The 27528-nt window shown below is 42.5% G+C and overlaps 3 protein-coding genes across 8 annotated transcripts in view; 1 reads left to right on the plus strand and 2 right to left on the minus strand.

The window, feature by feature from the left end:
* The window catches only part of agfg1a (ArfGAP with FG repeats 1a), a 34572-nt gene extending 33188 nt beyond the window's left edge, over nt 1-1384 (minus strand). For all 6 annotated transcript variants that reach the window (XM_080732410.1, XM_080732409.1, XM_080732408.1 and 3 more), the window contains exon 1: nt 1021-1384. In XM_080732410.1, coding sequence (XP_080588536.1) covers nt 1021-1187 — 167 coding nt within the window. In that variant the 5' untranslated portion in view covers nt 1188-1384. The remainder of the gene's footprint in view (nt 1-1020) is intronic.
* Nucleotides 1385-6123: 4739 nt separating this feature from the next.
* On the minus strand, nt 6124-19182 carry rps6kb1b (ribosomal protein S6 kinase b, polypeptide 1b). Its single transcript, XM_080731377.1, has 15 exons — nt 19008-19182; nt 17759-17802; nt 17316-17436; nt 15890-15958; nt 14350-14497; nt 12677-12734; nt 11973-12073; nt 11771-11861; nt 11538-11628; nt 11166-11273; nt 10574-10636; nt 9912-9989; nt 8439-8546; nt 7531-7643; nt 6124-7166 (listed from the first exon to the last, which is right to left on the minus strand). The coding sequence occupies exons 1-15, from the start codon at nt 19074-19076 to the stop codon at nt 6917-6919; spliced, it is 1512 nt and encodes a 503-aa protein (XP_080587503.1). The 5' UTR covers nt 19077-19182; the 3' UTR covers nt 6124-6916.
* Nucleotides 19183-19799: 617 nt separating this feature from the next.
* On the plus strand, nt 19800-27318 carry tubd1 (tubulin, delta 1). Its single transcript, XM_080731436.1, has 8 exons — nt 19800-20012; nt 21652-21799; nt 23078-23294; nt 24314-24545; nt 24723-24887; nt 26049-26174; nt 26550-26733; nt 27011-27318. The coding sequence occupies exons 1-8, from the start codon at nt 19859-19861 to the stop codon at nt 27114-27116; spliced, it is 1332 nt and encodes a 443-aa protein (XP_080587562.1). The 5' UTR covers nt 19800-19858; the 3' UTR covers nt 27117-27318.
* Nucleotides 27319-27528: the final 210 nt, after the last annotated feature.

The following is a 27528-nucleotide window of genomic DNA, read 5'->3' on the forward strand; positions in this document are numbered from 1 at the left end:
AGCACAATATTGGAGAAATAGAGTGCTTCACTAATCCCAAATCCAAAGCTGCAGATGCCTGGTTACACAACGGCACAACAAGGTTTTAAATCAGATAAATACTGCAGTAAGTCAAAATGGATTTATTTTTTAAACTCATACAATTTTTTATTTAAACCGTAGATTTAGCATGGGCATCAAGCTGTTATCTGCAGCTATCAACAGCAGTATGTGTGGACACATTGATAAATATTAGGATATTAATTATATATTATTATTATATTGATCAAATATTGGTGAATCATTTTGACAAGATGATTGATATATGCTGGATGTGTGTGATGATGATGACAGTAGAATGTGGTGGTGCCTGCTATGAGATACACCAGCAACTAGTAGCTATAGCAGTGGTGGAAAGTAACTAAGTACATTTACTTAAGTACTGTACTTAAGTACAATAACTGAGGTATTTGTACTTTACTTGAGTATTTCCAACTACATCTTGGATCCAAATATTGTACTTTTACTCCACCACATTTATTTGAAAACTTTAGTCACTACTTTTAGTCATTACAATACTTTTACTCGAGTACATGTTGAATTCCGAACTTGTACTCGTAACAGAGTACTTCTACATTGCAGTATTGATACTTTTACTTTTTCCACCACTGGGCTGGCAGTCAGATACCCCGGCTTTATCTAGCCAACCATCGGAGGCTCTGACTGACTCTCACTAGCAAGTGTCTCACTAGCAAGTGTCAGATAAGTTCCCATGGCTAGCATTAGCAGCAGGCTAACATATCGTATAGATTTTACAGGTCTAATCTGTGGTAGAGGAAGAAACCGACGACACAACCCAACACAACAAGACAAAGTCTAGAGACCACCACCAGTCATCTCTAACGTTAGTTACTGCAGCTGTAACTACACAGCCACCGCCAGTCAGCTAACATTAGCCTGACACAATGTAGTTGCATGGATAATGTATGTGTGTGCGCCATGTCTAACTGCTATTATAAGGTCATTTCAGTAAGTACTCACAGGATGCCGGAGCAGGAGGTACAGACGAAGGAGCCCACTGTCATGTTGGCATAGGTCGGGCCGCGCTGGTCACAGTCAAAGCACTTTCTATTGGGAGGTAAACTGGTCATTTCTCTGAGCATCTTCAGGTGCTTCTCCTCTTGCTTTCGTTTCGCACTCGCCGCCATGGTAACAGAATAGGGGGAGGCAGACCGGGGGGGATCAACTGAAACCAGGGGGAAACTAGCGGATCGGCAGCGCTGAAAACTGGACAGAAAAGGGTCCTGTTGTTTTAACGGTTAGCGAGCGACCGTTACCAAGGGATAGGGACTGGGAGTGGGTGGCTCGGCTGACACAGGGCGGCCTCCTCGCGTCTCGGTCTCTCCACGAACAAGGAGAGGCGCGGCGTACTAGCAGAGGAGGCAAGTATACCTGATTGCAGACCGGAGCACGGGGCGGACTGAACGCGGCAAGGGGAGTGAACACGGCAAGGGGAGTGAGGAGGAGGAGGAGGGAGGGGGGCGTCAAACAGTGCCCACTTCAAAGTTTCTATCAGCAAACTAGCGTCACCCAGCGGTGGAGCGTTGTCACTGCAGATCGACCTCAGCTGGTCCAGTCCAGACAGTGGTGGTCCACTCACGGTCTAGACCAGGGGTATTCAACGTTTTCAGGCCAAGGACCCCTTGGTTGAGAGACAGATGAAGTAGGGACCCCCACAACCTTTTCATAGATTCCATATATATATAGTTTCATATTGTTAAACAGCACAATCGTCAGTGTATTTTGGATTCATGTCAATTTGGGTTTTAAAATATTTAACCACTTGAACCGTCACCGCCACAAACTTGACCTTTCACTCTGAACTTAGTCTGCTCTTTTTCCCCCTCTACACCAAAGCACTTTGCCGAAAATAGCCGATCTACTATTACTACTAGATCTGCTATTTTTGGCTAAAGTTCTCAGAATTTGGACACTAGGGTTCAAGTGGTTAATATGAAAAAGGAGAAAGAAATTTTCTATCTCAAAGATTTGGAGGACCCCCTGTTGCAACTCTGAGGACCCCCTAGTGGTCCCAGACATTAGCCACCCAGCTCCCATCCCTGGCAGATCCGACAGTCTTTTAAATCCATACTGCATCAATGCAACTACTTCTACTTTGCAACCATTTACATGTAACCCCAATGGCAGTTGCAAGGAGTTGCTTGCATTGGTGACATGGTCTTAAAATGGTTTTATTGCAAGGAGTTGCGACTGGTTGTGGTTGCACTGGTGCGATTTGGCCTTTAGGAAGCCCTTGTTGACCGACAGGTTATGATGGAAGTATAACATTGTTTAGTGGAAAAAAAGCACAGTTGCAACATTTTACTAATTGTCCAGAGCTGTTGCATCATTTTGGATGTGTCAATCTATTTAACATATACTGCACATCGAAAACTCAAACCAAAAAACCTTGAACGGTGACCCGCATGGCAACATGGTGGTCAAAAACTGAGGCCTTTTCCATTGCACCCCTGGCTCTCGTCATCACCCACTGCCAAGTAGTAAAAGCCCCCTGTGGGTGGTTAATGCCACAGCACCATGAATTAAAAAATGAACATAATTGCATTTTGGCTCAACAGGCTTGATTTGTTTCCATTGCACTCAATGCATCAGAAATACATACTTTAAAGTGCATGAGCAAACACGGTTTAACATACCATTGATGCTATTATATTCATAGAAACGCTCAAATGTTTGTATGTATGCTACCAATAGCGTAGACCAGGCATATAGTACAGCAATTTTGATGTTAGGCAAATCAGATGTTTCCTGTCAGAATGGAGACAATGAAAAGGCTTTTATTCCTGAGGTGGGAATTTAAAGTGTACAGTTGCAATATCTAATAGGATATTTTATTTAAAACCAAAATAACATATTGACTGGGCAGATTTCTGGAAACTGCCACAAGCTCGACTCAGTTTTCTCATTAGAGCGACCTACGACACGCTCCCGAGCCCCCGGAATCGCCATCAGTGGTTTGGAACAGAGCAAGCCTGTGGCCTCTGTGGGACCATCAATGCCTCACTCCAGCATGTCCTGTCAGGATGTAAAACAGCCCTGACACAGGGTCGACTCACGTGGCGACACGACCAAGTGCTCAGGAAGCTGGCAGGGGTGCTGGAGAAAAGTCGTCTGGAGGCGAATAACCAGAGTCCATCAAGGAGCCAGCAGGGGATCCACTTCCATAGGCAGGGGAAACCCGCAGAACACTCCAGTAGGGGACCACCACCCTCCAAACTTTTAACACAGGAGCGGAGTGGAAGATGGAAGTGGACCTGGGTAGACAGCTCCGTTTCCCACAGGAAATCTGTACCACACCTTAAGACCTGACGTGGTACTGTGGTCAGCAGCGGTGAAGACAGTGCTGCTGGTTGAATTGACAGTGCCATGGGAGGAGGGACTGGAGGCTGCCTATGAGAGGAAGATGGCGAATTATGCGGACCTGGTGGCAGAGTGCAGAGAAAGCGGTTGGACCGCGAGGACATACCCGGTGGAGGTGGGAGCCAGGGGTTTTGTTGGCAGCTCAACATCACGATTATTCAAAGATGTGGGCCTACGGGGAGCCAGACTGAGCAAAGCCACTAAGGAACTCTCAGAGGAAGCAGAGAAGGCAAGCCACTGGCTCTGGCTGAGGCAACGAGACAAGTCTTGGGGGGGGGGGGACATCTAAGTAAGTTGTGCTGCAGGGAGTGTCAGGGAGACGTCCCTGTACACTGCCCCGCCACCAGGAGATGTTGTGGGCTAAGGGGCGAAACATTGGTGAATGGTGGTCCCCAGCTGAAGACCCTGCAGCACAACTCCTTTTATGGTATGCGGTCAGGTTTAGGCCTGGCTCAGGGAAGTGGACGCCCCTGCCATGCCATCTTCCATCGGCACCGTTGGAGGTGGGTCAGGCCCAAGGCCCAGCAGGTATACCATCATCCTGTAAGAAATAATGCATCTCATGGTATGGTCAGATTAAATTGTTATTAAACTCCATTCAGCTTCAGCAGCTTGGACTCGATGCAATTTGCCCAACACCATTAGGCATAATGGGTTGCGACACTACTACCTCCTGTCCATAATAATTCACTATTCAACTCTTGCGCAAAAATGTCCAACATTAATAGGCCTATGCCTTATAGTAGTTAATTGTGTGCACTGTTGATCCTGTTGGCCAATGGTTCTCAAAGTGAGGTCTGGGACCCCCCAGGGGTCATTCAGGTATGTCCCAGCCCCAGGTGTGGCCAGTTAAAATAGTAGAGTTAGGAACCAAATGGAACTTTACAGGTCTGTTACTCTGAGATTTGAGTTCTCTGGCCTAATAAAATTTGTTTGCCTTTGTCATTTGTTTTCCTCCACACCAAAGAATGTTGAGGACAAAACATACCCAACTTTGAACTGTATTATATACTTTTATACTCCGTCTTTTACAACAATGGATTGAAGATGAGGGCCGGGCACCAGGGGCTCAGAACAAAACACTTTTTCACGTTTTGCCTCAGAGATACCTTGCTTTGCAATCTGACTGAAGAATATTGTATTTAGAGTTTTGGTCCTATTATTGCTCATGCTCTGTCCGAATATGGAAAAATACAGAATAAAAATTTTGAAATGGGAGAACCCATGGCACAAGAATACACAAATATTCAGAAATAATCTTTTACCTAAGGTTAGGTTATGAACCATGAATTAACATCCTTTGAGACATTATGAGCAATGATAGACTTGTCATTTCAAGAACTCAAATCCAAGACCTTTAATCTGTTACACTCACGCAAACACAAAGTTCAGACAATTTTGGTATTGTCAAATTCAAGTTTTTTAGATCATTGGAAATCAGATAGCCTTCTCGTATTTTTTATTAATTGTATTCGATAGAATAATAACTAAGAACATTATTGCTAGGTGCAGACCTAACTTCAAATATTTAATTTTTCTGCAATTGTTTCCCCCCTCTCTCATTCCTGTCCAGAGTTTGAGTGTCAGTACGGGGTGCCTGAGGCTCAGGGTACGTTGGGCCGTGCTATCAGAGCGGGGCGGCGGGACAGAGTGTGGCACCACTTCATGAGAGGCCATATAGGAGTCATCAGGGCCTGCTTCTGTCCAGTTCCTATTGGTTCCTTCTACTCTGCCCTCATCAGTGTACCAATGAGCAGGCCTATTCCAGTGATGTCAGAGGCAGTACACAGCATCCGCAGAAGTGGTCTGAAGACAGCACTGCTTATCAATAACTTTCTGCTGCCTAATAGACAACCCTTCACGCCCTTAGATCCCAATGTTTAGAATGATGTTGAACATGATAGAAGTCCAAGTTGTTTATCCGTCTCTCCGTCTCTACACCCTCATGGTATCGACAAACAAAACAGGTCTCAAATTACTTTTAGAGCAGAAACAATTCATAGAACAAAACAGATTCTGCCAATATTAAACTAATATGTGGATCTCAGGAAGTTAAAGTGAAGATACTTCTGTGGCCTACTGGCAGCGCACACACACTTACAGACAAAACGAGCAGACAAAATTGGAACTGGAACACTATCAAATTGATCCCTAACCCAGATAAATTATCTTGTGGGGTTCTCTCACTGGACTGGAAACCAATTTGGTATCCCAATCTGAAAAATTAAGTTGTGTTTACTAGAGCTGGAGAGATGGAATATAGAGCTTTAACATTTGTTCTTTTACAACAAAATATCGCTTACGCCTCCTTTAATGTTACTGTTATTGCAGAGGCAGTATCCCTACAGCAGATCAGGCCGACATTACTCCTCTTGTCCTGTAGAGGGAAGCAGCTCCTCATCAGAACCCAACAAGGAAGAAGGGCCTTTGGGGAGTCTCCAGGGCACAGATATAAAATATTGTTTTTTTTAATTGACTACATCAGCACTTTGTGCACACTTATTTTCCAAACCAGAGGCAGATTCTACAACCTGAAAATAAAGCAAAACGATGCCCGATTATGTGCTGGCTGATCTAGTGAAAGTGATCAAGTGGGTTATGCACTGAAAGTCAGCGATTGTGTGGGTCCCACATCAAACAAGCCATTCAATAAGTCATCCATGACACGAATAGTGAGAGAATGTAAAAAGTAAACATTTGTCTGTTTTTTTTATTGAGGCTCATTGATCCATCATTGATACATAGCACAGTTGATCCATCCATTAAAACATATTTAAGACATAAAGCTATATTCATTATCAGAGCCTCATCATCAACTCAAAGCTGCTCCCAAATGTTTTTGTCTTTCTTCCTTACAATTAACAAAACAATTATTTGATCTCACTCAGACCCTAGGAAGCATTTGTTCTCCCAAGAAATACTGTCAGAATCTCCCAACCGTTTGAATGGAAGCAATTTCCTTATCGGCGTTCATTCAGAATAGCACAAAGCGCTTTGGATCTCTGTCTAGTGCAGTAGACCAACTTTGACTGCATTTTAGTGTAAATGGCGAGTGGCATACTGCATGATACAATATCACCATTCTTAAAAGTCCAAGGTGTGACACTGCCTGTAGGCTGTAGATCCCAAAGAGATACCCAGTCCTATTAGTCCGGTTTCAGGGGGGAGGGGTGAAGATGAAGGCTAAAGGAGACCCGAGGAACAGTCAGGAGGGGGGAAGGTGGATGTGGTAGTGATGGTGTAGTCAGTGTGGCACTCGCTGCACACTGAAGTCACAGCCCCATGCCCCACACATACACACAAACACACACACACACTAATTCAAGGTAGTACGGCATTTGCGTGTTGATGTGCGATTTTCATAGTCTCTAATATCCATCTTTCGCTTTTTCTTTTTTTAATTTTGCTTTTTTCAATCCTTAAAAAAAGAAGAGAAAATATGGACAAAGAAAAGAGAAAAGTAAAGAAACTCTCCTAAGGATGCTTGGCAGTGGGGTCATAGGTTCATACGTAGATGCTCAGGTCGCTTAGCAACATTAGGGTAGGCTTGCTGCTTCACCTGGCCAGGCTGGCGGATGGGCAGGGGCGCAGACGCCTCCGCGCTGGCAGTGACGTCCATCTGCTCTGGGGTGGAGAGCTCCATGGCCTGCTCCTGGGCTGCAGGGAGGAGGCTGGGCGCTCCTCCTCCTCCACCAGGGAGGAGAGGGCTACGGGCCCAGCACTCGGGCCCAGAGTATTTGACCGGACTGGAAGGAGGGAGGGAGGGACAAACAGAACATGTGAGTTCGGTGAGATTTTGGCCCGTCGCAACTGTTACGTAATCAGCAGTTGTTTGAGGCAACTTTCAAAACTGTCCTGAAAAACCATATATCAGGAGACCACACGGGAAGGTAAAAACTACATTTACATGTAGTGTTTTGTATTTGTTGATGACATTTATTATTGTGTTATTTCTTATGCTATGTTGATTAATTGAATACATATGAGAAAAGTCCTCAGGACTTAGTTGTTTGTGTTATCCTTTTATCCTTACTGTCTGACTGTACCTTGTGCCTTTTACATGCATGACTAATAAAGTATTCAATCAATCAATCAAATCAGTTGGCATACCTGAGAGGTGTTCTTGGGCTCCCCAAAAACCGCCGAGGTGAGCGGATTTTCGGCTCAAACGAGAACCTATCTTTGACGTGTTCCAGGACTGATGGAGCAACATATGTGAAACCCTACAAGGAGTGCAAAACATTTGTTTGATTAATGCCATTATAGCATGATGCCATGTGACACACCTGTCTTGTTCAAAGCGTTCTCTAGATCAGTGTGGTTCCCATTGTTTGTGAAACAGTGGTCTAGATACATTGGATTTCATCAGTCATCGGCGACAGCAGCCAAATGCTGCTGTCCCTCAGACTGCTTCGTTGCACATATTTTTTTTTTTATGCATTTTTTTACTGTCTTCTATATTACAATGTGTTGTTTCTATTGGTTGATGTTTTGCCAGGCCGCAGTTGTAAATAAGAAATTGTTCTTAATCATGCCTTGCCTGGTTAAATAAAGGAGAAAAGTATGTAAAGTGTAAGTACAGGGTATTTATTCTTTTGGTTTGTTGCCATGTTCGTTGTAGTTCTCATAATCAAAGATTAAAAAGAAAGAAAGAAAAGGACACAATATAAAATTATTGTGACATCTGAATGCCTTCAAACTAGAGTACAGAAGTGAACAGCATATATGGGTCCTTTAAGGGTCAGAGGAGGTACATAATTTCATACACTAAACAACAGATATTGTCCATTTCATCAGGCAGAAACCTCTTATTTCAATAATTGTGTGTGTCTTTTCGTAAATTAACAAAATACTTAATCATACTACAGTGTCATAACAAAAGCATCAAAAGTAGCAGATCTTGTATCCTGAAAAGTAACACCCAACAGAGACGATTTGATACTTGGGTGGTTCAATAAAAACAAAGAATAAAAAGTAACAAAACAAAAGCAGCATCAGCTGGAGTGCACAGTACATACCAGGAAGGCTTGGTTGGCGCTTTCACTGAGGGTTGAGTCGTCTGGGCTGTCAACTGGTGTCTGACTGGTGAACTTTGAGTCAAACTGACTCACATCATCTGCTGATTGCTGCAGAGACATAGAGGAAGAGGAGAGGAGATTAGTAGTCGAGTAGGGGCTGTCACAATCATGACGATTTAAATAATTTGCGATCAATACTAAAGTTTTATTGCGCTTTTAGCATTGAACCAGTGTTCAATGCTGGCATATAAATACAAATAACATTTCTGTTAGGCTTGATGAACAAACAAAGATTACCCTGGGCAGATATGACAACTAATTTAAATATACAAAGAACTGACTGATTTTAATACTGATTTATTGTTTATTATATTATTTTGGAAATAGCCAATCAATCAACATGTCGCATCACGTTGTGAGCTTGTTATTATCTCAAATAGTTGCGATCAGGCCTTTATATATGAATTGTGACAGACCTAGTGTTTAGAGGAGAGAAAAGAGACTAGAAACATGGTGAGGTATATAGAAACATGAGCAGGTGTGTCCACTAACAAAGGTGCGGCCTGAAACAGGAGAACACTTGGGTTGAATTGCTGTCTCAATCTCCAACCAATCTAGTTCAGGCCTATGACAAATAGATGTACCTTTCCCACTGCTATGAATGTATGCTCTTAAGACATTTCTGAAGTAATTTTGACTTGTGTCATCTACCGAGGGCTGCACAAATATCCGGTAAAACACATTATATACAGTCAAACTTAATTAATAAGATGCTAAATAATAAAACCTTGATAAAAAGAGACAAATAAAATATTTGTATTGGTGTTCTTCTCCTAGAGCAATCTTGTAGTAGTAGTTGTTTTATTTGGTCTTTTGGAGTAAATTAATTGTAACAAATTTCACATGAAAAGAATCGTGATCAATCACCATATCAAAGTCATGCCAACCTAGCAGTCAGGGGTGTCGCACCAAATTCTGGGCCCTGGGTACAAGGATTCACTGCATTGTTTTGTGCTTTAACTATTGAAAAATAGCAGATATACAAGCTCACAGCGCGGCACCGAGTGCAGCGCTGCGAGCTTGTAGATCTGCTATTTTTGAAAAATCGTCTGAAGATTTAAAATCCTTGTTCCTATGTTTCTATGTCAGTGGTGCGAAGGACCCCCAAAATGATATGTATTTGGCCACGGACCCCCCCCTCTCAAAATATTTAGTTCCAGGGACCCCAAAAAAGCAAAATTTGAGTTACAAATGTTTGCTTAAAAATACATATATTCAAAGATTTCAGTTTTTGCACACAATTCCACGACTTTTCAAAAATAGGAGATCTACAAGCTTGCAGTGAGCTTAAATATTTGCTATTTCTCAATAGATAAAATAATGAAGGCCCCTCCACCTTGCTCAGTCCTACTCCTCCCCACCCCCCTTGTGACGCCCCTGCTAGCAGTACATGTATCCTTGGCTACAACTTACCAAGAAGGGTTTAAAGGGAGGCTCCACTTTCCTGGCCAGCAGCTCCTCCCAGTTGATATGTCTAAAGAATGGATGCGCCTGCCGGAAGGAAAGACCAATACATGTTTAAATGTAGGAAAAAGAGACACAGCACTTTAGATTCAGCTTCAGTGTAGAATGGCAACATTTGAGATGCTAAAGGTGGTGGCACAGAACGCAAGACAAAGCAAAACTGGCCAATCGATGCACCTTTTTTCTGCAAATGAGTGAGAAAACTAGCCAATCACATTCAGCATGTGGGGTGAGGGGGGGATGGGGGGGAAGGTTTGAACACCACAGGGTTCAGTGTTTATTTCTATAGACTATTCTCATAGATTGTGGATAAACCTGTTCCCAGGCTTTCTTGCACTTAGCCAATCAGAGCAGTCAGTGAATGTATTTACAAATGTGCGTCTTTATAATAATATTCATAATAACAATAATAAATCACTAATATGTAATAAGCAGTTATGACCATAACTATTTATGCTATTTATTGGAGAAAAACTGAGAATCAAGAATTAAGTTTAATGAATGGATGAGGTCAAGTCTACAATACATTGTTTAAAGTCTAAATTAGGTCTTCTTAGAAAAGGATGCTATAATGACAATAATATCAGAACAAAGTACAATGTTTTCCTCACCTGCACCTCTGTAGCATCTCCTGCCCCAGCTCCTAGTCTGGATGACGCATTTCTCTTCAGCAACTGGGCACAAGACAGTAACAAAAGCAAATTATTGACAAATATGTGAAATATGTAATCTTTTTTAAACACATACACACATATTGTAATAACTTTGTGTAAACTCTTCGTCGCCTTTGCTAACAGAGGGTGGATTTTCCTGAAACTTGTGGGAAAAGATCAGAAGGCTGCCCCTGATAGATAGATGATGATTAACGTTTGGGTCAGTCAAAGGTCAAGGTTACAATCAAGTTCAAGGTCTTACATGATAGCATTCATATTTTATCTTGACAAATGCGTAGGGTTGGCATATTGTATATAAATGCTAAAAGGGGCACTTAAATAGCTTTCTCCAATGACATTTAATCATTCACCCATTCACACAGATGATTGACTTAACCATGGAAGCCAACCTGCCCAGGAGCAGTTAACTTCTTGCTCAAGGACACTTCCGACCTGAAACAAGGAGGATTCCAAGACGGCCACTCTACCTTCTGAGTCACAGCAGATGCAATCTTTCTAGTTTGTGGACAGTTTTTGATGTGACAGTTACCCGTTTTAGGAGATCTCTAGCTTCTTGTGTGAGGTATGGGGGAAGGTTCAGCTTGCATTTCAAGATCTTGTCAATGGTCTTCTTTCGGTTTTCGCCAGTAAATGGTGGCTAAAAAAGAAGAAGAAAAGAATGTAATTACAACAAATTGGCTTTTAATTAAAAGTTGGAGTTCAACATCAAGGACATTTAATCCTATCACATCCTCTAATCAAATCTAGAATAAAGCTATGTACTCTGTGCTTAATCAGTTAGTAAAAACAAATGATCTGACAGGACAGTTTAATAAGTGGCCTAAGGGGAGGTGAAAACAAAGGTACAAATAAAACTAGGGATGCTGTAATTTCAGGTTAGATATTAATTTGTTGAACCCACCGCTCCTGTAAGCATATCATACATCAGAGCGCCCAGACTCCACCAGTCAACTGCTCTGTTGTGTCCACTTCTCATTAAGATCTCAGGAGCCCTAAAAAGTATAAGCACACATTGTTAAGAAGATAGACATGAGGGAAGGAGGGAGGATTTGAGTTGTTAGTGTATAAAATGATATGTGTGGAAGTGTGTGAACTGTAAACAAATGAGAAAGGGAGGGAGCAATACTGACTTACATGTATTCTATAGTACCACAGAAGGTGTGGGTAACTGTGCCATCATGGATGGACTCTTTGCATAGGCCAAAATCTGTCAATTTGACGTGCCCTGGAAGAGAAATGATACATTATGACAAATAGATTTTTGGAATAGATTTCAGGAAAATGGTCCCTAAGTACAGTAATACAAGCATGTATGTGCGTGCGCACGCACACACACCTTGGCTGTTAAGCATGATGTTCTCAGGCTTCAGGTCTCTGTAGATGATGCCTTTCTGGTGCAGGTGGCCCAGGGCCATGGAAATCTCTGCCAGGTAGAAGCTACACACACACACACACACACACACACACACGCACGCATGCACACACACACAAAGGTTAACATCTTTAGATTATGTTGTGCACTTTCTGTAAACGCAGGGATATGTATCCATCATCAATAGTTAACCGTAACAATTAACACATCTGGTGTCAACCCCGAGTTTCCCGAGTTTGAAAAGGTACCACCCCTGTGCCAACCCCGAGTTTGGGCCGTTTTTGAAGATTTTTTTTTTTTTTTTTTTCGATTTTTTTTTTTACCTCCAGAAATGTATTAGGCATGATCGCGATCGCGAAATTGCATGTTTAACCCCCATACCAACCCATTCTTTCAAACATGGCAGCCATGTTTGTTTACATCTGAAGAAAACATAATGGCTCCTAAATCATGAATGCCTGAACGGATTTCCAAGCGGACTTTTTTGTTTGAAAGCTGTGAACAGTGTGCACACACGTGGTGCATCATCTAGGCATGGGCTGTTAATTCATTGATAACATCAAAAGCCAAGCCTCTTATTGACAGCTAGACCCATTAAATCTTATACAATAATGTAAAGCACTTTTAAAGGTAAAGATGTGACTTGTTGCCTATTAAGATATACTGACCAGGCCGTGTCTTCCATGAAGATACCCTCCCTCTCCAACTGCATGAATAGCTCTCCACCTGCAGAGTCCAACACAACAGCATTAGCTTCATCATCAGCTGAACTGCTCCTCAACGTCGAGTCCGGGGCTCCACCAGGGGTCCAAATGGACCCTTACACACAGGTCTGTAACTCAGAGAGTGTATGTTTGTTTTGTACACTCTCTCTTAACTGTTCTGCTGCTGTTGACGGCGCTCACCGTCATTGAAAGGGTTAATACCATGGCGCCGTTGACGGTGAGGACTGTCAATCTTACTGTATATACAGTAAAGGTATAATTACTTACTGTACGTCGCTCCGGTCCCGCCCGCATCGGTAATGTCTGCGATTTGTTTACAACTCACGTCGGGCGTGCACGCGAAGTTAACGTCCTCCATAGTAAATCCATTGAGAGACCCATAAAGAGACTTCATTTTCTCCAAAAGGGACATTCTTATACAAAGGATGGTCTCCACTCCTCCATACTGTACACAAACGCAGGGCGCAGCCATGTTCTCTTCTGGGCTCACACTGTCATGTGACTAGATGACGTAATCGTTGCCGTCAAGTGATAATCCAAAAAAACAAAAACAACCCCCTTCCAGCCCTTCAAAATAATAGCGGCGGCCTATGGAGGAAACGGCGTGGCACCGAGGCACCAAGCAACCTTCAGATTAAGAGGCACTATTAGTGTTAAATGAACACTGAGGATTTTACAGTGATGATCCATCTACTGTATTATAATATAGTGCAAAAAAGCAGCAGATTTAATAGCACCCCAAATCATCACTGATTGCGGAAACTTCAAACTGGACTTCAGCAACTCTTGACTTGATTTTAGATTTTCATGAGCTGTATGCCATAAAAATATAAATTAAAACATTTTTTGAATATTTCACTGCATGCGCAATGTATCTAGAATATATGAAGGTGAAGCGATATGAAGGTGAAGCGGCGTGAAGCGACGCATTTTGAGAGGTAACAGTTTTGGACAAATAACGTTTCCAACCGCCAGAGACAACATAAAACTGGCGGGTCCTTGAAATTAATAATAATACTCTGGGCCTATTTTTGGAAAATAAATACTTTTAAGTTACCGGTAATACACCAATGATTTCATACAGTACTAGGTGGTAACCCACATCTTTAAAACATCTAAAGCTGTTAAATGGTGTCCACCCCAACAGGAAAACAAGCCCATCAGTATTAAGAGACAGTAATGTCTAGTGGGTTGAATGGAATCTCTGGAGACAGAACAGTGGGTGGAAAGAATGGCCAGCCATCAATCTGGTTGTGAACTGGGCATGGTGTCTGAGTGCATGCACAAGTGTAACAAGTGCACTTCACACACCAACTACCATAGGATTGTTTAATCTCTGAAAATTACAAAATATCATTTCATTTTGGTGGTTACAACAACCAAACAAAATTGCACATCTACAAGCTCACAATGCGTCATGATGCAATGTTTTAAGTCTAACCACTTGAGCCCTATTGTATACTTAACATTCACAATGCATCGCTTTATGACTGCAAATGTCCTTTTTTAAATTAATGTATTTAAAATGTAGCATATATTGACATAGCTAAAGTGGTTAAAATGATGTGGCTATATGTTTCTGCATGTATGTTGTGGGTGTATTGTTTGGTACTAACCACTGAGATACTCAAGGATAAGGTAGAGCTTCCCCCCCGTCTGGAAGGCATAGATGAGGTCCACGATGAAGGGATGCTTCACCTCCTCTAGAATATTCCTCTCCGCCTTGGTGTGGGCAGTGTCCTTAGCGTTGCGTACAATCATAGCCTGGTGGACGGCAAAACAGCATGTCACAAAGGCTCGAGATACACCAGGAAATGTATTTTTAGGGCAATGTAGATAGGAAAATCTCCCAGAACTAAATGATAGAGGCAGAAACCGATTTAGCAGGTTCTCCGGCAGCAAGATTTGCTACAGTATGTTCAATTGTGAAATCAACAACCCTGAGAAATGTTCCACTAATTTCAAGGAATACTTCATTCCCCATATTACTTTTTTCTTACAACCCCTAGCCACAGAACTGGGGTTGCAGCCGCACCCCCTCGTATAACCACCCAGAGTTTGAGAATGAAAGATTGCTACAAGAGTCTGTCATAGTAAATAATAATGGTATTTTAGTTTTATATATTCGTAAAGTACAGCTTTTTTGTTATTACCATGAAGGTCCGTCTGTGACAAATACTGTACATTGTGTATTAATATTACTCTAACTCTGTACTGGTAACTTAAACAAGAATCGTTTTGCTTTTTTGGTCATTAATAGAAGCTGAAAACAATCGGGTGTCTACTAGTACCTAGCAAAATAAATGCAGCATTCACCACTATCATAATACCTAGTAATTCAACAACATACTGTATTTGATAGTCATTATGCAGTATAAATCAAGGTTATTGGCTGCTGTGCCGGCAGCACTGCACACCACTTTGCAGTTAAACAATCAAATCCCACCGGTGGAAATTTGGCAGAGTGCAAGTTGTCATTTGAGTCATTTCAGCTAATCAAGCAGAAGCAGTGTGGCTATTGGGCAGAATCTAACAGAGACTGTTTCTTTAGTTTTTTAATAGCCAAGACTGCAGCAGGGCAGCACAAATACATAATCTACCAACTAGGGGTCATATCTTACCCAACCACTGGCTTCAAGGACAGCAAATATTTGCAGACAGAAACAACGTAATGCAATTTTCATTTGTCACTGTTGTCATATTATCAAGAGACTGATATTTTGGTATTGCCGATAAATATAGGTCACTATTTGACTTTTTTGACGACATCCGTTTCTGCAATTATGCAGCCGCTGGCGTTTTGGTCATGTCAATTTGGAAGAATTTTCAAAAATGGCTCAACTACAAGCTTGATTCATTGTAATAAAGTTTTTCAAATTTGAATGGATTTATTTTGCACAACAACCACCACCAAAATAAATAAATCAGTGAAAACATCGGTAATCGGTCAACTAGGCAATTGGGATTGGCATCGGACCCAAAAACATGGCATCATCGGCCAGGCTCTAATTAAGTGTACAAATTGAAAGCCACTGTAAGGCACTTCATATCATTATGTGTGGATAATTTCTTGTACTGTAGTATTTAATGTCAACAGCTGGTGAGAACAAGATTACTCAAGGGACAGAGTGCGGGGGAGGAGAGGGGGACAAGTACCTTCTTTAGGACTTTCATAGCGAATATTTTGCCAGAAGCAGCTCCGACAACTTTTCGAACCTGAAAAACCTGGACAAGAAGAAAGCGGATTAACACATGTCACTACGAAATAAGCTGTTGCAAATCTGCACTGTCGGGGGAGAGTGTTTTTGCAGGTATTTCAGTCCGAGTGTATCAAAAAAGCAAATGGATTAAGCACCGTTGGTCCGACCAGTTTAACACTCACCACTCGCCAGGTTAGCATTCACCGGCGTCGGCAGGTTAGCATTCACCCTCGTCGCCAGGTTAGCATTTCACCAGGTTAGCATTCACCAGCATTAGTTTTACTGAGGTTAGGGCTAGGGGTTAAAGTTAGGTTTAGGTGTATCTCCGTCCTCATGACTTTCGTCACCTACGCGCAGTCAATCACAAGCTTCCGCTGCCTTAAAACAGTTGCCTTTTTGATACGCTCGGACTCAAAGACCTGCAAAAAATCACACCCGTGTGAACTGAGCGGTGGTTTACCCACCAACCCCCCCCCCCCCCCCCTGTGTGTGTGTGCGTGTGTGTGTGCCTGGCCTGGCCTGAGAACAGCGCCCCTCCCTTAACATGTGTGGTCATAAAAGGTACTACACAGGCTTGAGGCTACATACAGACCCACCCACATACATACATACAAACAAACAAACAAACATACATACACACACGGACACGCTATGGAGACGGTGTGACCACCGCTCAAAAACACTCTCCCGCACTGTCGGGTGGACACCTTATATGTCCAAAACGTTGTTTTTTTTGTTGTTGTTACAAATCAAAAAATGTTCTTCTTAAGTAGTGAAAGTGGCCGATCTATAAGCTCACAACAGGTCTTATCGTGATGGGTTGTGAGCTTGTAGATCTGATATTTTCACTACTTTTGTGTGACACTTATGAAGTATGGCATTAATTTACGAAAACATATACAAAGTTAAAATATGGAGATACAAGGTTATGCCCGACAGCAACAAAATGTAGCAATTGCTTCACATTAGAAACGGGTGCTGGACCAGAAATTGAAATAGTAGAAAAGAAGAGAAGGTCCGCACACTGTCTAGATTCTCCCCAAATAAATGTATTAAAGTCAGCGGAATTGTGTTGTGTTTTTTATTTTTCCGCTGACTTTAATACATTTATTTAGGGAGCATAGTAGACACCTTCTCTTCTTTTCTAAAGTGCAGGTTGTGCCATCAACACAACCCATCATTGCTGTCGGGTAGAAACTTCTCATCTCCATATTTAAAATGTTCATGTTTTTTCATAAATTAATGTGTGACTGTAAAGACGAAACGGATCGCTTGCTCATGGTCAGAGCTTTCGTGCTGTTGCCAGACTGGTGGCAGGAAACAGTCTGGCCACGCGAGACTGGTCCAGGCATGTCATATTTTCATCAACCATATACCAATACCTTTCCATAACCGCCTTTTCCCAGAACTCGCAGCAGTTCAAAACATTCCGGTCTGATGTTTTCAGTTCCTTTGTTGACGTTGTCCTCCGAGATCTCGATCTTCTCACAGTCGTCCATGTTGCTGTGAGGAGAGAAAGCCGACAGTACTGAATCAATTTCAAATACCCGCCAGAATCTCAAAGCATACTTTAGATGTGCATGCACGCAGACTCGCTCAGACACGCTCACTGATGCAGACATGCTCAGTTTTGCTCACACACACACGCACGCAGATATGTAACAAACAAACACACACACACACACACACACACACACACACACACACACACACACACGCTCGCAGACATGCTCACACACACACACACACACACACAGCACATAATGGACATTAACAAAGTAACATACATACTGTACAGTGTACATGCATGACGGTAAGCACTTACAACTCAAATCCGCTGCACTGCTCCATGAAATTATTGATTTGAGCCTGGCAGAGGAAATAGAAAATAGCCTGCATTTAATTGCAGATATACACTGAGGGGACAAGAGTATGGAGGCTGCCTGACAGCTTGTGTACAAACAGCAATATGAATCTATTTTATTTTAACTAAGTTGAGCTGTGGCCTGACATGTGTCATGTCATTTTATCACAATGTTTTATCACTTCACTTCCGTGTGCAGCTGCTGCTTAAATAAATAAAGTGGCCCTACAGTGGTTTAACTGTCATGTAGACTAGACTTACAGAACAGATGCTAACAGTGTCCTTTCAGTAATGGAATCACGAATGATGCTGAAACATGGGGTACAAGAGGGCCTACAATTCAAGTGTTTTAAACATGTATTTGTGTATTACGATGAACTTAGCACTGCAGTTAAAAAGGCGTTCAACTTTGGCCGTGCTGTGATTTATTAGACATTCTTGATCCTTGCCACATAAATGTTAACATGATGCAAGACATTAAGCAACTCAGGCAAGAGTGTCTGCTCTGTACTGTAGACAACAGTCAACACCGGCGTGAGGAAATCCACAGCTGCCGCGATGGAAACTCTTCTAGTAAAGTCAACATACATGCCTTGCTATAGTGAACTGTGTGGACCCATTGAATCATCTGTGCTCTAAGAGTTCATTGAGTTCACTAAACTGTACTGCAATCCCCTGCAGCAGACAGACTGGTGGTAGCCAGATCTGACAGATCAACTGTTGCATGCCAGAAAGCAACCAAGGCACTGCAGCAGCGCCTCGGCCAAGCAGCAACGTTAACGTGAAGGCTGTGTTTGCAGGCAGCTGTGGAGGCATGTATCCACATAGTACTACTACGATCCATAGCTGTCAAACTGCATATGCCGGCTCTGTAGCATTTTGCTACTACAGAGCATAGCAACAACTTGTACCGCACGTCGCTGGACCAACGCAAAACAAAGTGACAGCTCGATCCAATCCATGGTCGCTGTCATCATGCTTTAACATTATGTCTCAGATAACATTTGCCTACGGTTTCACTGCTGTCAAAAAAAAGAGAGGCCCCGACAGCATCAGCTCAGCTGCAGTTCAACAAGACCTGGGGCCTGTGCGCTAGCCTAGCATGCCATGCTAACAGCTTCTATGGAACAGTTTACTGTCAAAGTCCCTGCAGACAGTTACACATACACACAGACACAGACACAACGCGGGCTTTTTTTTACTGAGGTACCTCCTCAATCTCATCATCGGAGACATTTTCCTCCGGCTGGTCCAGATCGATGTCGAACACAGCAGCCATGGCTGTGTGTTTTGGTTGGGTTCGCTCTCAGCTCCCTCTCAGACGGTGAGAACAGCTCTGCTCTCTGCTCACACCTCACCTCATGGACAAACACACACCGCCGCCATGCCCGGCTACTACACGGAGCATGCGCACTGCGGCGCGAGCAAACCGGTGGGGCGGGGTCGACCCACATTTTTGTTGTAGGTGTTACATAGAAACTGGTGACCCGTCATGTCCGGTGACTCCAGGGGTCGCTGCAGGGGTGGAAAAGGTACTCACATATTTATTTATTTTTAAGTAAAAAGTATGAAAGTATTGGCATCACAATGTACTTTAAGTATGAAAAGTAAAAGTACAAAATGTTTGAAAATAGCAGATCTATAAGCTCACAACGCGTGGCGAAGCGAGTCATGCAACGCGTTGTGAGCTTGAAGATCAGCTATTTTCAAATAGCCACGGTATAAAATAGGGCTAGTGGTTTATGTATGTTTTATAATATTATAATTTACATCTGCAAAGTAACTAGCCTAGTAACTAACGTTTTCAAATAAATGTAGTGGAGTAAAGGTCCTACAACACATAGCTACCTAAGGTCACCATCTTGCGTGTAACACGGGAGTGGAAGCAGGCGCGCACAACTTCCACAAGCAGTCAGTGAAGCACACACAAGTGACACTTTTCTTTCGAGGCATTATGATTTTCTCTCTCTTTTCGCTCTCTCGCGCGCGGTTCCCCCGAGGACAGGCGTCCATGAGTCCAAATTAAACTCTTCAAGTGGACTGTCTCTGTCTGTCTGCCAGATGTCCATAGTCACAGTGCAGCTTGGACAGTGTGGCAACCAGGTGGGAGAGGAGCTGTTTGGCGTCCTGTGTAACGATGCATACGATGCTCAGAGGAAAGCATACAGTGAAGCCTGCGTGGAGCGTTTCTTCCACCAAACACCACATGATGAAGGTAAATGGAGACATGACAGAGATAATGTTCTGTAGCTCTGGTCCGTAGCGTTAGAAGAACTCCTTCTGTTAAATGGACCAAAGCTTTAAATGTACTGTGACTGTACAAAATGGAACCAAATGGACCCCCAGTTTGGTAATGCTAATGCATTTAGGACATTGGGGCCCCCATAACTCTCTTGACAGTTCTAGGGTTCATTTGGTTCCTAACTATCAATGATTTTAGTTTTAGCTGGGGATTGATTGATTGGTTGAAGACTTTATTAGAAGTTTGCATAGGAAAAGGTACAGCTTCATGACGGTGCAGTTCACTGGTACAAGGTCAACTAAAAGTAAAAGGAGATCCTAGAAAAGCACTTGGCTTATTTCCACAGGAAACCATTGAAGTATCTCATATAACATTGAATGGCAGATGGATAGAACACAGTACTATGCAGTAGATATAGTCAGGAAAAAAAGGCAAAAAAAAAAAAAAACAGTGCAAACTAGAAGCAGTGCTCTTCCGAGCACAGGTCTCCACCAGGCTGTGCGTCCTGGTGGTGCAATCCTGCAAACTTTGGAAGCTAATATTAGCCAATCAGGATGGCATATGAAATATCAGACGGATCGGACTTGATCACATGACTATAGAGATACTGTGTACCGATTTGCGTGATTTTTGGATAAAATCTCAAGGAGTAATATCCAAAAATGTGTTTTACATAAGTCGGCCCAAAGGTGGCGCTATAAAAGGCTTATGTGAAAAATGCAGGGCAAAGGTTTATCGTTAGCTTCTAGGGAGTGCGCTTGCAAAGTTTGAAATTGATCGGTGGAGTTATAGGTAAAACCACAAATCGGCCTGTTATAGCGCCACCATGAGGCTGATTTCAAAAATTTTAAGTGGCATTTCTTCTTCGACCTAGTGGGAACGTGTGTGCGCGATTTCATGATGATTGCACTTTGCGTTTGGGATTTGAGGCATTTTGTTCCAAACGGCTCAATCCTACAAACTTTGGAAGCCAATCTTAGCCAATCAGGATGGAATATGCAAAATCGGACAGATCCGTGTCGATCACATGACTGTGGAGATACTGCCTACCGATTTGTAGGATTTTTGGCCAAAATCTGTAAGACTAGTGCACCAAAATGTGTTTTGCAAACATCGGCCACTAGGTGGCGCTAGAAAAGGCCCATTTGAAAAATTTAGGGCAGAGGTTCTAGATTGGCATCCAGGGAGTGTGTGTGCTCACTTTGGCAGCGTCCGGGCCAACGGCGACTGAGATTAGGTGCTCACAAACTGCGAGGACGCACGGACGGACGGACGCACGCACGGACGGACGGACGGACGGACACACGGACGGAGGGGAAAACATACTCTCCCTAGACAATAATATATACTGTAGGAAAATACAAAGAAGGGTCAGGGGAGGGTAAACCTGTCCTGGGGTCTTTTAGACTCCACTCTTGACAACCACTGCTGTTAAGGGTCCACTCTCGGTTATAGCTCCTTTCGGAACCCCTCACTCCACTGCTACGCAGCAAGTGAGGGGTTCCGAAAGGAGCTATCTCGGTTTTGGATACATTAACACTGTTTTGGACCAAGCCTATGTATCTGTGTCTGTCAATACATCCATGAGTATTGTGTCTTGTCGTTTTCCCAGACCTTATGGCCAGGGCAGTACTCATTGACATGGAACCCAAGGTGATCAATCACAGCATGGCCAAAGCTGCCAAGTCTGGTAGGTGGAGATATGGAGATCATTCTTACTTCAGCCAGAAGCAAGGCTCTGGAAATAACTGGGCCAATGGGTAAGTCAATAGTGATCAATTTAGTGAAAATGGTATTATTATACCGTATGTTATTTTTTTATAATGCGGGTTGTCTCTGATGTCTCTGGCAAATGTGATATTATACTGATTATATTGATACACAGGAACTTGATGAAAATGAATGCAAACAAAGTGAATTCTGTCAATGTATTTAAAAGTTATAAAACCTCAATTGAAGATTTAATGCAGTTATTATAATCTTTGTATTTCTAGGGCCTAGACACCATATAGCATCATGTTCATCTGAAAACACATGACAGTGGTTCTCAACATTTTCAGGCTGTGACCCCCCCCCCCCCCAAACTAATCATATTTGAACTGGGGACCCCCCACCCGATAAGCACTTAGAATGTCGGAGTTGACTTGAAAATGGCTCACAACGCTTTGTGTTGCAAGGTGTTGTGAGCATGTAGATCGGCTTCTTTCACATTTTTTGCCTCTTTCTTATTATTATTTGACAATTTGGCCAGTTTTTATAGTATAGTTTGTTGATGCAGTAAGTAATGGTCTTTTTTTGTTTGTATTAAAAACGTTCTAAAAGTCTTAAATTGTCACTTTTATCACAATTATCACTGTCATCTGGGACCCCCCCCCCCCCCCCCCCAAATCATGTGGGGACTCCCACAGGTTGAGAACCACTGATTGTCAACCTCTTGTCCCTTGACCAACCTCTTGATCATCAGCACTGGCGCCCCCCAGGGGAGTATCAGTTCTCTGGTGCTGTTCACCTTGTAGTTGTACACATGCTCACTGCACAGGCAGACAACTCTGCTAAAGCGCTATCAAATACATAATATAGTTTTCTTATCGTCAATGTCGGGCAGACACCTCTTTTCTCCATATTTTAACTTTTTGTGTATTTTAATAAATTAACGCCCTACTTGATCATTTTACTGCTTCACACAAAAGCATCAAAAGTAGCAGATCCACAATCCTTTGATCTTGTCAGTCGGCTACTTTTATCATTTTGGACATAGTGAGGTTTCCACCTGACAGCGATGTGATGATACTGTACAGCCATCCTGGGTTTCATGTATGACAGTAGCCTGATTTCAAACAGTCCACTCTGTCTGTGGGCTGGAACCAGGCTAGTATGACAGCTCAGCCACAGCTGTATACAAATAATACAACCAGGGGATTCATATAATCGAGCACATACGTCATATTCTAAGTGGTTCATATGTACAGTAAGAAACCTTTATGACAATAGACTTGAATTTATTTTAATTGAGGTTGAATTGAGTTCTCTTTCTCCAGGTTTTGTGTGCATGGTCCACGTCATAGAGAGGCGGTGGAGGAGCTAGTGAGACGAGAGGTGGAGCGCTGTGACAGACTGGCAGGGTTCATGGCCATGATGAGTGTAGCTGGAGGCACAGGATCTGGGGTCGGCACCTATGTCACCCAGTGTCTACGAGAGGCGTACCCTGACTCCTTCATCATCAACCACCTCACCTGGCCCTATAGCACAGGAGAGGTATGGGACTCTAATGGAGTCTTATTTTGCATCTAAGATTAAAAGTGTAGTTCACCCCCAAAATGACTTTTTCTATTTATTACTCAAGCCTTGGAGACTTCAATAATATTTTTTTTGTATTTGTTGTATTCCTAAGACAAAAATGTGATTATAGTAAATTTACCCCCATTGATTCCGGATGGGGACCCGGATGCATGGCCCTGGTTGGGGACCCAAATGAAATGGCAGTGGATGGGGAACCGTCCGGGTACTTTATCTTTTTTTTAAATGTAATTATTGTCTTAGGAATGTGACAAAAAAACAAAACATATTCTTCAGTTCATAATAACCATAAGGAAAATAATTACAGTAGTTAATGTTTCACATTTCAGACAGGAAGCCAAGGGCTGAAAGATAGAGGAGAGACATGCAAGATAAGACCGGTGTCGGATTTGAATTTGGCTCCTTGGCCTTGCAAATCATACTCTAAGTGTACACTAACTGGCTGAGCCACCAGGCACCCTCAGCTACATCCCTTTTTACCACTTTGAACTTGGCATCCCTCCCTATTTTCAAACCTTTTGTGTCAAGGAACCCCAAATTGATATATATTTGTCCCCATCTGAAAATGTTTTGTGGCAGGGACCCCCAGAAGAGAACCTTTGTGTTAAGAAATTCTAAAATAATTCAAAATCTTCCACACATTTCAAGAATTTTCAAAAAATTGCAAGACATTTATTTTTGAATAACCAAAGAATAAATGGATAAAGTGATTAAAATGATTGTGATGCTGTATTAACACATTCTGCTGGAGACCCCACTTTGAGAACCACTGCATTATAGGCAATAATAGAGAAAAAATAGTAGATCTGCTAACTCACAATGCATCGCAACGATGCAACACACGTGAGCTTGTAGATCGGTTATTTGTGCCATTCGTTGTAAAACGAAGAGTATAGACCTTAAAGCGGAATCAATCCCCGATCATCTCTGAGAAAGCCAAATGATCATTTATTTTCTTCTCCTGTTCTTTTTTTTAGGTGATAGTTCAGAACTACAACTCTGTCCTGACGCTGTCCCACCTGTACGGACTGTCGGACGCCATTCTGGTGCATGAGAACGACACGGTGCACAGGACCTGTGCTCAGCTGTTGAACATCAAGCACATCTCCTTTAGTGACGTTAACAGTGTTATAGCTCACCAGCTGGGCAGCGTCCTGCAGCCTGCACTCACCACTGACTCCCATGGAGCCTACAGCAGAAACCCCTTAGGTTTGGAGCCACATAGAACACACACACACACACACACACAAAGCACGTTATGACAGAACTTTGCTCTTTGGCCATTTCACATGGCTGTCATCTTTATTTTTGCAATTTATATAGTGCCTTTATCCAAAGCACTTTACAGTTTGCGTTGCATTATTTCACACACTACTCATCTCTCAGGTGAGTTGCTGACTGCCCTGGTTTGTCATCCTGAATACAAGCTGCTGAGCCTGTGCACCATCCCTCAGATGGCCAGCTCCTCTCTGGCCTACAGCGTGTTCAGTTGGCCTGGCCTGCTCAAACACCTACGCCAGATGCTCATCTCCAACGCCAAGATGGAGGAAGGTAGGTTTGGTGGAAACCCAACTGAAGTTTTGTTCAACATTGGACATGTAATTGATGTAATTTGTTGCAAAAGGATAGTGTAGACAAAATCACGTTGTCCCTTGTTCAAGTCTGCATGTCCTTCAACCTCAAAAATAATTTAAATAAAATAGACGTCTGATAAAGGCACTCTATCAGATAAACCACCAAACTCACTCACTCACTCACACACTCACGCTCTAACGCTCACGCTTATCTACGTTTATCTATTCACTCGCTTCAGCAACTGATCCCAAAGTTCACATGGTATTGGCCATTAGCATTATACCAACGGTGACGGAGCCCGAATTTCATTTTTCCCAAATTAAAGCTGTTTATTAGCGTTTTCTTTGCCTGTTGTCATGGTTACGGTCCGTTCCTCCAGGCCATGGGATCTGTAGCCCCACACACACACCCCTCTCTCAGTTAGGAATGTGCATTCTCTCTCTCTCTCTCTCTCTCTCTCTCTCGCTTTTACCAGGTGCGTTTGATGTGTGTCTCATCTTCCAACGGGTATGAAAAAACTATGTGGAGCAAGCGCATTCATACTTCTATTCACCTAAATTTGCTGTTAAATTATTTGCATCATAAATATACACTCCTCCATGAGCTGCTCCTTACATTATGATGCTCCCACATATTCTCACGCACGCACCACAGTAACTTTCCCCACAACCCACACTCTGCACATATTTTGGAGCACATATCTTCGAACGGGTAAGGTCTAGTCTCAGTATATATATATGACTTATGTGGCCAGTCTGTGACATCAGTATTATGATGACCTCCATTGAACTCCAGTATAAAATACTTAAATATTTATCAAATAATACATAATTATGCAGAGATATTTGAGGAGTTATGTCCGTGGCTTACTGGCAGCGTGAACAAAAAATATTGATACCGATCAGTCCACTGGTGTGTGAAATGATCCCCAGACACACACAAGTCAAGGAATGCAGGAGCTCATACGATAGCAGCCTTTATGGCGTCTATTGGCACACACACGGGCGCTTTCTGGGCGGCTTGCCACACCATAAAGATCAGCTTTGCACTTTGATTTTGATTGTTGCAAAATATGTTGCAGTTAAGTACCTACTGTCAATCCAGGCCCTCATCTGGTTTTGTTTTCCTGTGTTTCAGGTATAGACTGGCAGGTGCGTGCTCCTCCCATCCCGACTGGAGGGAGTGTGAGAGGAGCAGGCTTCAACGCCTCACTGGCCAACCTGCTCATACTGAGAGGCAAAGACGTTTACAGTGCAGACACAGGTCAGGAAAATCTCATCCTAGTCTTTTTATACTTGGTTGCAAACCACAGATAGTAGATCTACAGCTTGTGAGCTTGTTAGATCAACTATTTTTGGTACATGACAAAATGAGCTACAAGTATCAATCAGGCATTATACTCACTGGATAAAAGATTGGGAGTAATATTGGGGAAATGATTAACTTACTAAATCAAGCAATTCTCTTTTCTTAGTGGTTTTGCATGTTCAAAGTGTATATTCTTTTGTACTGTATATGTAAGCACTGGGTGGCGCTATAGGTATGACCGAAAATAGCTTCCAAACTTATTTAATTCCATTCTAAATTGTTTCAGTATTTTGTGACAATTATCTAAAGAATGTTTATTAATGTACTCAGGGAGCTTTCAGGATCCAGCCCTGTACACCTCCTGGCTCTCATCAGAAGAAGCTTTCAGCCTGTGGAAATCCCCTATTCCCTTCAATAAATACGAGAAGTCTGCAACCCTGGTCAGTAACAGCCAGACTCTACTCCGGCCCCTTGATAACATGGTGGGGAAGGCCTGGAATATGTTTGCTTCTAGGTGAGTTGTCCCACGTTATATGAATGAACCCAATCTCTGCTGCAATCTGAATGCAGTTTCTATAGTTATATTTTACTCAAGTGTTATGTCCTCACCTGAAATTCACAAAAATAATGTGCAAAGACTGGTCTAGACTCATTTGTGAATTTTGACTTGTTAGGTTTTACAATATGAATGATAATTTCCCCAGTAATTCTAATCTATGGTCAAATGACTTTTCTTTCCTGAAATGCTACGGTATAGTATACTTAAATGTTTATTTTTTACTTTGTCCCAGGGCCTACATCCATCAGTACACAAAGTTTGGGATCTCTGAGGAGGACTTCTTGGACAGTTTTGCATCTCTAGAACAAGTCATCTCCAGCTACCGTCAGCTTTCCTAGCTGTGAAAAAAAAAAAAAAAACACATGCACCCTTGGTTGTGCTTGTGGACTTTTAGTATGTTATATAGTATGTATTCTGTTTATCACCAAATGTTGTGATTTTTATGTTTCAAATCTTTAAATCAATGTGTGTCCCTCAGTTGACTGTCCCCCCCGTTACGCTGATGCAAATCCACCTGTAAATGTCCCCTGACTAATTCCTCGAGCCACATGACTTCAGAAAGTAGCATGTATTTTTGATAATAAACCATATACCTGAAGAAGTATCAGTAGCATGGTTTAATTTGTCTTTTTATCAATGTTTTAGGTTACATTACTGGTGCGGTCAAGCATAACATTCCCAACCTGTTATGCTTAAATATAGAGGAAATTGATACATTTTCACAATTGTGGTTGATAAATATATACAGCT

The sequence above is a fragment of the Nannobrachium achirus genome (genome assembly GCF_963921795.1).
Source record: "Nannobrachium achirus genome assembly, chromosome: 8".
Taxonomy (NCBI): domain Eukaryota; kingdom Metazoa; phylum Chordata; class Actinopteri; order Myctophiformes; family Myctophidae; genus Nannobrachium; species Nannobrachium achirus.

What these genes read in the sequence shown, in the direction of transcription:
- rps6kb1b (XM_080731377.1), bottom strand. Translation starts at nt 19,076, where the DNA reads ATGGCTGCTGTGTTCGACATCGATCTGGACCAGCCGGAGGAAAATGTC. An exon ending in TATCCTTGAGTATCTCAGTG is followed by an intron (nt 12,735 to 14,349) that starts GTTAGTACCAAA and finishes TGGACTCTGCAG; the next exon opens with GTGGAGAGCTATTCATGCAG. An exon ending in TGTGGTACTATAGAATACAT is followed by an intron (nt 11,629 to 11,770) that starts GTAAGTCAGTAT and finishes TATACTTTTTAG; the next exon opens with GGCTCCTGAGATCTTAATGA.
- tubd1 (XM_080731436.1), top strand. Translation starts at nt 19,859, where the DNA reads ATGTCCATAGTCACAGTGCAGCTTGGACAGTGTGGCAACCAGGTGGGA. An exon ending in CCAAACACCACATGATGAAG is followed by an intron (nt 20,013 to 21,651) that starts GTAAATGGAGAC and finishes TCGTTTTCCCAG; the next exon opens with ACCTTATGGCCAGGGCAGTA. An exon ending in GGAAATAACTGGGCCAATGG is followed by an intron (nt 21,800 to 23,077) that starts GTAAGTCAATAG and finishes CTCTTTCTCCAG; the next exon opens with GTTTTGTGTGCATGGTCCAC.